Raw genomic sequence first — 9,731 nt, 5'->3', positions numbered from 1 at the left:
AACCGTACCTAGTTCTTGATGTTTTGTAGCAAAATATTTGTCTTTTCCAATGGTTTTTCGACTGGGAAACATCGAGCACAGGCTTGCTCAAGTACCATTTTTTAATATAATGTGTAAAACTATCTGAAGAAAAACATACGTTAAAATTGTACTTGAGCAGACCTGCGCTCTATACTTACGAATGCAAAATATAAAGCAAAAATGAGAGTATTTTCATTTGTTTGCAAATTTGCGGGAAATAGGTCAATTAAGTGATGTCATAGATAAAAAGCGAATGAGGAATGATGAATAAAATCAAGATTAAAGTGATAGGCATCCTACGTACAAAAATTTATGAAGATTTGATATTTATACGATACGATTTAAAAATTGGCTGAAATTGGGGGCAGATATTTGACCATACCGCACATAGTCCTTTGTCCGCTGACAAGGAGGATGAAAAGGGCAGAAATAAGATGGGGGCAAATATTTTCCTATATACAGTTCTACTTTTTACAATCCACCCTGCTGTTTGAGAAGTGAAGCAGATCTTAAACCCTAGCAAAGATGAAATTCTAGACCATCAATCAGTGATACATCGATATTGTTCTTTGGCTGCTTCTGTATTGGTTTGTTGGACATTTCCAATATAAAATCACTCAGATAATCAGGATGTTTTGCTAATTTTTATTTCAAAGGTAAATTCAATACCACAATAGGTTACAGGAATAAAAAATAGCAAAACCAGATCAGTCAATTATTACCTGGACCAGTTTAAACAACTGATTCAGAAGAAGAACTTTGCTATGAATTCTCTATTTTTTAATGATCAAACTGCAAGTTTTATCATTTTTATAAAAATGCACTATTACAGATTATTTTGCCAGATATGGTAACAGAAATTTTTAAAACTCCATCCACTGGTTAAAAATATCCGGTTCTTAAAGTGGGAATTTTTTTTCATAAATGGGCTGCAGCATGTACAAAATCAAGAGAGAAATAAAAAAGATTTGAATAAATAAATCACATTCTAAGTCAGTATATTCAATAACAATACAGACATTAAATTCACTCTGCCTTAAGGTTTCTATACTGTCCTATGTAACTATCATACAGCAGTGGCTCCTTGAATGTCCCGGTCATACTACTCATAGTAAGAGGTAAAATTTTGTTGTTCAGCTTCTTCAACTGAAACATCACATATTTTTCTCCTCCTCTAGAATTTAATCCACTTATATTTTGGATGGGGACCTCATATGTGTTCGGCAGAAAGAAGGGGGAAAATGTCTGTACTCGAACTGTCTTGCCTCCTCTTAATAGCCATAGGCTTCGCACACAACGATGGCAAATCCAGAAGGAAACTATTGGAACTGTAATTGCTAAAATGACAAAAGACAGAAACTTGTTTTATAAATTTAAGTGTTATGCACTTACTTGCGGCAAATGTTAATATTTATGTATTGCAAACGATCATGCCATTTTTTGAAACCTTTTGTTTGACATTTTAATCTCCTGATTTTATAAAACAGAAGTTATCAATAATCATGGATCAACATATTTAAGTGAACATAAAATTGGTTGATTGAATTGAAGGTGTCAATCTTATCGACATACAACAATTGTTTCTCTCTTTAGAGAAGAGGACAGGCTTATGCTCTAAATTAAGGCTCTGTATGTCCACTTCTCTAATATGTGTTGCATCTTCACTAGCCAAGGGATCACAACATCCCTTCTCCTCTGAACTCTGAAGACATGAGAGGCAAGTCAAAAATTCATGGCTAGCAAAGATGGGATGTGTTTTAATATGCTATGATTTTTTGATGTGCAGAAAAAGAGTTCTCTTTGTTACACCTTTGTACTTTTAAAGTATTTTTAAATTGTGGACATTTTCTTAATTTGTCATTGACGAACAAGTCTTACCTAGCAAATAGGATAGTGTCATGAATCCAGTAAACCCCTTATTCTCCCAATACACAGATTCCCTCCAGCTAGTCGTTTTTGGCTTCCCTCTTTTCAATTCATTTAACCTTAGTCTGATAAAGTATCCGAGGTTGCAAAAGAAAATGTAACACATCACTCCAAATCCTTTTAACATGAAATGATACCGAGTCCTTCCCTCATCTGTGAACACTTCTGTGTCCATTTCAACTTTAGAATCATCATCAAAAGGGTGGTCGATTTCCCAGTCAAACTTTTCTTCGGAATACCTTCCCCTCCTGCTTTTATAGCCTACACACCACATGCAACAATAGGTAGGGCTGTCAGATTTGAGGAAATTCGGGAAAAGCATTGAGTTTGTCTTGTAAACCGCTGATACAAGTGATGCATTATTTTTCAGAAGTGAAAGCCGGGCTGATGAATTGAAAAGTCTTGTTATTCCCTGCATGTTTCTGTTAAAAGGACAGACCACTGTGAAGATGAAAGTAGAAAATTGTTGATCTGCAGTTGGTCACATGTACATAAACCATGTAAATGCAAGAACGGGTTCAATTTTTTTTTATACATACAAATATTGATGGGTTCAAGAGATTGTTCATTTGAGTTTGATATTAGAAACGTTTTTTGTTGTTAATTTGAAGTAAAGCAAAGAAACTGTTACATCATTTCACTCACCACACGGCGACCTCTTCCTAAGCCATGTGTTAGAGTTATCCTTCTTGACAGTAACCCCCCCCCCCCCCCAACACACAGAATTTGCTTACGTTATCATGGTTATTATATAGACTATTTATAGATCGATAACTAATCATAATAATCAACAATATCTTTCATTTGATATCCTTTGTACTTCTTAAATTTAACAATAAATTAATAATAATGAGATATACATATATATATAAGAAATAAACAACGTTATTTAGTGAACATGGCGTTATGAATAGCAATTGCTCTGTTGGCATATTCCATGAGTTATGAATAGCAATTGCTCTGTTGGCATATTCCATGATGCGCTAGCGCGCATCATGGAAAATATGCCAGCAGAGCAGTTGCTATTCATAACGCCTTGTTCAATAAATAATCGTTGTTTATTACTTATATTTGCATTTTACCACTCGCAAATACCCTGTATAAGCCTAGACCTTGACATTTAGCTATTACATCAAAAGTAAACATTCAGACTGTAATGTATCTTTTTAATTCACATAGATTTGTTAACAGAATCAATGATATGTTATAACAGTAATTTCTTTAAAATGTTATCAAAAACATGTTTTAATATTACATGTAAATACTATGGTGTTCCAATGGGGCCACTTCGACCTTCGCACTTTCGCCTTTAGGTCGAGGTACGAGAGTGCGAAGTTGCGACGGCGAAAGTGCGAGAGTGCGACGGCGAAGGAGCGAAAGTGCGAAGATGCGACGGCGAAGCGCGAAGTTGCGACGGCGAGAGTGCGAAGTTGCGACGGCGAAGAAGCGCTACTAATATCGCACTCTCGCCTTCGCAACTTCGCATTCTCGCCTTCGCATCTTCGCACTTTCGCCTTCGCCTTTTTATAATTATGGAGCTCTCTATCGTTTAAAGACAATTTTAGCTGTATAAAAGGACATCTGAGGCAGACGATGGACTTTTTAGAATTTATTTTCAACAGCCTGCGCAGATCCATAACTTTTTCTAGGGGTGGGGTGGATAAATAATTATATTTGTCGGGGGTTGGGGAGGGTTCCGAGACATATTTTGGAGATTTTATTATATATAATTAATAAAATTAAATTTTCCGGGGGGATAAGATCCGGACCTTCTCTCTCCCTTTACTGCATGTGTGAAGTTATTAGTATTGAATTTTCCGGGGGGGACCCCCTCTCCACCTCTAGATCCATACACCAGCAAGGAGTGTCGCATAATGAAATTAGAATGTTACTGTGTTTGATCTACGGTAAACAGACAGCTGGTAAGTGACAGGAGTCTGGAAGTGCATATGTATACATTATGGCGGACCTTACATTTTATATGGAGTATATAACGATTAGGCATAGCCAGCACTGGTAAACATAAATGTCACATATACACATTAAAATATTTATAAACATTCATAGTAAGCACAATGGCTTAGCGCTTGCGTACCAATGATATCATGGATTAATCGGAAAACCTTTGCGAGTACGGTGCCTGCATCAAATTCTATGTAATAGACCGAGACTTTCAGAATGCTATCAAAAAAGGCGAAGGCGAAAGTGCGAAAGTGCGAAGGCGAGAGTGCGAAGTTGCGAAGGCGAGGGAGCGATAGTAGTATCGCTCCTTCGCCTTCGCACCTTCGCGCTTTCGCCTTCGCATCTTCGCGCTTCGCCGTCGCATCTTCGCACTTTCGCTCCTTCGCCGTCGCACTCTCGCACTTTCGCCTTCGCAACTTCGCACTCTCGCATCTTCGACCTAAAGGCGAAAGTGCGAAGGTCGAAGTGGCCCCATCGGAACACCATAAAATACGTCAATTTTAACGGAGTTGGATAAAAACACATGATGTATCGTATAGTGGTTTAAATCTATAACGTCATGGAAAAGTATATTTAAGAAATGAACTCAATGTCTACACAAGTTATACTCGTATAACCTTGGTTGGGGCAATTTACGCTTTATAGTCTGCGAAGCAGATTATAAAAAGGCGTAAATTGCTCCAACCCAGGTTATACGAGTATAACTTGGGTAGATATTGAGTTCATTCCTTATAATTTAATTTTCTGTAATTTGCTGTACAAATTGAGTCCGTTTTACTTTTAAAAATGATATTAATCTGTTCAAAATTCAAACGTAACGTCAAGCGGATTAGTACGTTTTTGACGTTGGTGCATTGTGACGTGTCTTAAATTGTGACATGCGGATTATAAAGCGTAAATTGCCCCAACCCAGGTTATACGAGTATAACTTGGGTAGACATTGAGTTCATTTCTTAATAATTAACTTAATTTTTCTATCCAATCAAATGCCGCGTTACAACCAGAATTAAATTATATAACGTTACACCTTTATGACGTCATAGTATACTGACAGAGCAATAGCCTGGTTCCGGCCTACCCATAATGCTACTGTGCGGAGCATTATGGGTAGGCCGGTGTAACGAAGAATTTTGACCCGGGTTAAAAATTGACCCGGGGGTCATTTTTCCACGTTGAATATTGAGACCAAAGGTGTTGAATAAAGACCCTAATCCGTTGAAAATTGACCCGCATCGTGGAATTTTGATCATGAAACCGGTTCAAAATTCAACAGCAAAGAAGCACAAATTAACGAATCAATATCATAACTTGAGTTTATTTAATTAAAAATTATCAGTTTTTATATATTTATTCTTTAGATTTACATGTTTCAACGGGTGGGGGGGGGGGGAATTAAAATGAGACTTGAATAATTATTTTTTGAATTTACATAGTATCCCTTTAAATATGTACATGTAATAACTATTTTATTCATAATAAACTTATCGCGTATAATTGATGTTTTGTGTGATATCTATATATTTTTAAAGAAATATATGTTATGCAATACGTCATATTATTTAATTTTGGTTTTACGTTCACCCAGTAAATTGAAACTTTGTTCATTGTAAATTTTCTGAGTGGGTGTAAATAAAAAAAATTACAGTATGTCATATTGAGATTTTTGTGTTTGCACCCACTCAGTTTGTTAAAACTGTGACTATCTGAATTTTGTATTCACACCCATCCAGCAAATAACAGTTTACAAAATGATGATATGCTAACATGATTGTACTCTTTCATGAACAATGCTGTAGTAACTATATCTTGAAGCCGATTTTTTGGTGTTTTATTTGTTCCGTTAGAATAACTTCTGATGTAACTAAATATCATCAAATCGTTAATTTTTCTAGGCATTAACAATTCTGCTTCATGGAATCTGTAGCAAGTTAGCAACCTAATTTTTGTACAGGATGACAATAGAATTTTGCTTTAAAGTTTCTAAATTGCTTTGATCACAAAAATTTATCATAAATTTACTAACAGTAATTTTTTTCGTCATAAATTGGTAAATTGCATTTTTTGAATAGAAATAAGTAGTAGAAGATAATACAGCAGCGTTGGAGTAGATGATTGACCTTCCTATCACAGCCACCTACATTATTAATTTAGTTTAAACGTGTTAAATGTGTATATAATGTGTATATAAGACATGAGGTACTTGAATATTAAATAATTATCTGAATATTTATCATATATGATTGTATGACATATTGTTGGTAGACATGTTCACTCACACCTATATTAACAAACATATCACCTTCATTTATACCTGCAGAGATACAAACATAAGAATGAGATTTTCATGATCCAGCCCATTTGAAAAGAAGAGTAAATAAAAGGGAACTGTATATTAAGTAAATATACAGGTATAATACTCAAATAGGTTTAAACAGTGTACCTTAAGAGAATCAAAAACGCTTTGGAGATCTAATATAAATATAAACATGGGAAACAATTTTACAATTTTATCTATATGAAAAATCAGAACTACCATAAAGTATATAGTTCATATAAAATGGTACACTAATGTCAATAAGTTGTTTAAAAAGTTCGTCTCTTTGTTGAGTGTATCTTGGATATCCAGGGGAAAAATCACATTTCCTTCAGATTCAGACCCACAGTATAAACATCGACTCACATCAGATAAAAAAAATCCTTAAAATAAGTAAGCTTTACTAGCTTTATTCCGTAATTGACGTAAAATAATATTTCCTATTGTCTTAACTGAAAGGCTTGTAAGCTCTAGGTATATTTTGTTTTTTTAATTTTTGACTTAAAAGAAAGATAAAGTTAATGAAATTTTCTTTTCTGCATGAAGATTATTCCATAATTTACATGTAGACGAAGCAAAGCTATTGTAATAAGTATATAGTGGTAGATAGTAAAAAAACTAATTTGATCTATGATTATATGCATGTTCAGTAAGAAAATATGACTGAATTCAATCTAACATATCTTGTGGTGCTAAACCATTTATATTCGTGTAGAATATAATTAGTTTATGGTTATCCCTTCGAGATTGCAAGGTTTCCAAATTAAGCTCACTATATAAAATTATTTTAGAAGAATTAACTCTGATCCCTGTCACTGTCCTGGTTGCTTCAATTTGTACATGTTTAAGCAATTCGGATTTTTCCTTGATACAGCTGCTCCAAACAACATAACTATCAGTTGTATACTTTTTGCATACCTTTTCATGTATATACCATTAATATAATTAGATCAACCATCCTCCGACTGTATATTTAGATGCAAACCTACTTTTTTTTAGATTGATAACATTTTTGCTTTAGAGGGTATATGTTGTTAATTTTGAGAGAATATATTACGTCAGTTGCCTGTGTTTCTAATTTACAGGTAAATAATAGAATTGAAAACTCAAAATAATAGAAATAAATTGCATTTTTAAGAAGAACTATGACTGTATATGCAGAAAATTGGATGGTGCTTCAATAAAGTTAATCAGACAAGTTTATGAAAAATTATTTTTAAGTCGTAAAAAATTAAAAACATGTGTAAATATGTATATGCTGTATATATACGTATAAAAAAAACCCAGTATATATGAAAAAGGATAAAAATATGACAACCATTCATTTATTATTTTGTCAGGGAAATATTCTGACTTCTTCAAATTAAGCATAGGTATCTGACATTATATCCTTTTGTCTTGATATAAATATATATACCCTTTACCCAATAAAGCAGTATAGAGGTTATATATTTTCAATTATTAGAAAAATATACAACGTCAGGTGCCTGTCGAATAGAGCTCTGTTGAATTGCCTTAAAAGTGACGATAACGGGCAATATGTTTGTTAGATATATTTATCAGAGATTGTGACAAGTTTAAACTTAAAATTCTGTCACATGAGGGAATGAAAACCATGTCATCTATGTCAAAAAGTATTCTAGCCCTACTCGCCTGCTCCATTCCGAAGCAAACAGTCTTCTTCTTAGCTTTATTTACATAGTATTGTGATAATAAATGGATATCATATTTTCAATCTAAAAACTAAATGATTAATTGGACATATCAGCCTAAAAGAAATTAGCCACGTCCGCATATGTATCGGACTGTATGTACATTTTAAAACTGAAACTTTCAAATATGTGCATGATTGTACATTTAAACCGTGTAGAGTAAGTTCAAGTTAAGATCAAAACTCTGAGGTTTGGGTCAATTCTCATCAGGATCAATTTTCAACGGGTCGAGGTCATCAGAGTTTAGAAAAATCTTTCTCATACCGTTGAAAAATGACCCCGGGTGTAAATTTCACGATTTTGGTCTCAATTTTCAACGTTGAAAAATGACCCCCCGGGTCAATTTTCAACCCGGGTCAATATTCTTCGTTACACCGGAACCAGGCTAACAGAGCAATTGCGATTATAGAGAAATAATTGCAGCTCCTCCGTATGGGCTTACAGTGAGAAAGAACAATGGAAATGCAAATATATGTTATTAAACCAGAAACAGCAATTATATATGCCAAAAACTGCACATAATATAGTATATCTGTCAATATATCAGGGAAATTATTAATTGTGACAGGACTGGGGATCAAAACCCCAATTTTTTTTTAATTGGGTTACGTTTTCATGTACAAGTCAAACAATAACTACATTTTCTGCAAACTGGGCTTATAGCAACAGCAAGTATAGTCAAATGACTTGAAGTGAGCATGGAGATAGTGGGGGTGGGGGGTGGGGGGTGGGGGGGGGGGTGAGGTTGCAAAGTTATACATAACTAAACCATAAGCAAACCCGTTTTTTTTTTGTTTTTTTTTTGCTTGTCAATATTTTTATCAGTCTAGCCCCCCCCCCCCCCCAAAAAAAATTCCATCTGCTTCCGACGCCACTGTATATTTGATATAGAATGAATGTATATTTCAGTAACTGGCCGGGACTCAAACCACAGGTGTTCTACCATCTTAGCTATCAGGTACAAGCAATAATTATGCATGTTGATCAACCTTCGAGTTCATAATTCATTCTTTAATTCTTTAAGCTTTGCAGCTCATCAGATTTTACAAATTAAACATAAAAAAGTATAGAAGTGGTGATTTTACAGGAGACCCTATTACATTGTACATACATAAATATGAAAATTGACATAAGTAAAGGCGAAAAGAATTTTAAAAAAAATCTAACGTTAATTACATATATCGTTTCTTAATTTCATACTTTAATAAATGTATTTGCCGAGGTTACACATATCTTTGAAATTTTCGTTATTAAACAATTGCAACCGCTTGAACATCGATGGTTTCTCATAAAAATACTTTTTAATGTATTTTTGACGGTATTCAATATATACTGGACACACTAAAATAAAATGGAATTCATCTTCAACATAATTTTTACATGATAAGCAGTTCCTTTGGGCTCTGTGTGTATTATTGTACCTTCCAGTTTCGATAGCTAAATGATGAGAGGACAATCTTAATTTTGATATACACTGTTGAAATTTTACAGGGATTAACTTTCTAAGGTAATATTGAAGATAAAATCCATCTACTAATATTTATAAAAATGACATTTCTGCGAATTTTCTATTTTACCAAAAATATCTTGTTTAGGCAGGTCTGCGATTCGTTGATTTATGACTTTTAGAGTAAGTGAATCAATTGTTTGTTTATTCCAAACTTCATTGATCCCAATTTCATTTAAAATGTTCTTTACATCAGAAGCCCAATTTTTATGTCCATGTAATTCGCAGTTAATGTACATTTCTTCGTAACACCTTTGTATAATACAATTATTACTACATAACACATGCT

At 33.9% G+C, this 9,731-nt stretch overlaps 1 protein-coding gene across 5 annotated transcripts; it reads right to left on the bottom strand.

Annotated features, from left to right (window-relative positions):
- Window positions 1-646: 646 nt before the first annotated feature.
- On the bottom strand, window positions 647-2,627 carry LOC128177001 (uncharacterized). Of its 5 annotated transcripts, none has more exons than XM_052843508.1 (3): window positions 2,579-2,627; window positions 1,900-2,388; window positions 647-1,358 (listed from the first exon to the last, which is right to left on the bottom strand). In XM_052843508.1, exons 2-3 carry the CDS (start codon window positions 2,363-2,365, stop codon window positions 1,048-1,050), a joined length of 777 nt encoding a protein of 258 aa, XP_052699468.1. In that variant the 5' UTR covers window positions 2,366-2,388; window positions 2,579-2,627; the 3' UTR covers window positions 647-1,047. The 5 variants fall into 5 exon arrangements, with proteins under 5 accessions (XP_052699468.1, XP_052699466.1, XP_052699465.1 ...); XM_052843506.1 differs by having other exon boundaries at window positions 2,593-2,621; XM_052843505.1 differs by having other exon boundaries at window positions 1,900-2,369; window positions 2,579-2,618.
- Window positions 2,628-9,731: the final 7,104 nt, after the last annotated feature.

This window comes from Crassostrea angulata, chromosome 3 (assembly GCF_025612915.1).
Source record: "Crassostrea angulata isolate pt1a10 chromosome 3, ASM2561291v2, whole genome shotgun sequence".
NCBI classification, from domain to species: domain Eukaryota; kingdom Metazoa; phylum Mollusca; class Bivalvia; order Ostreida; family Ostreidae; genus Magallana; species Magallana angulata.
Note: the sequence above shows the minus strand (reverse complement) of the source record. Positions and strands in the feature narration are given on the sequence as shown.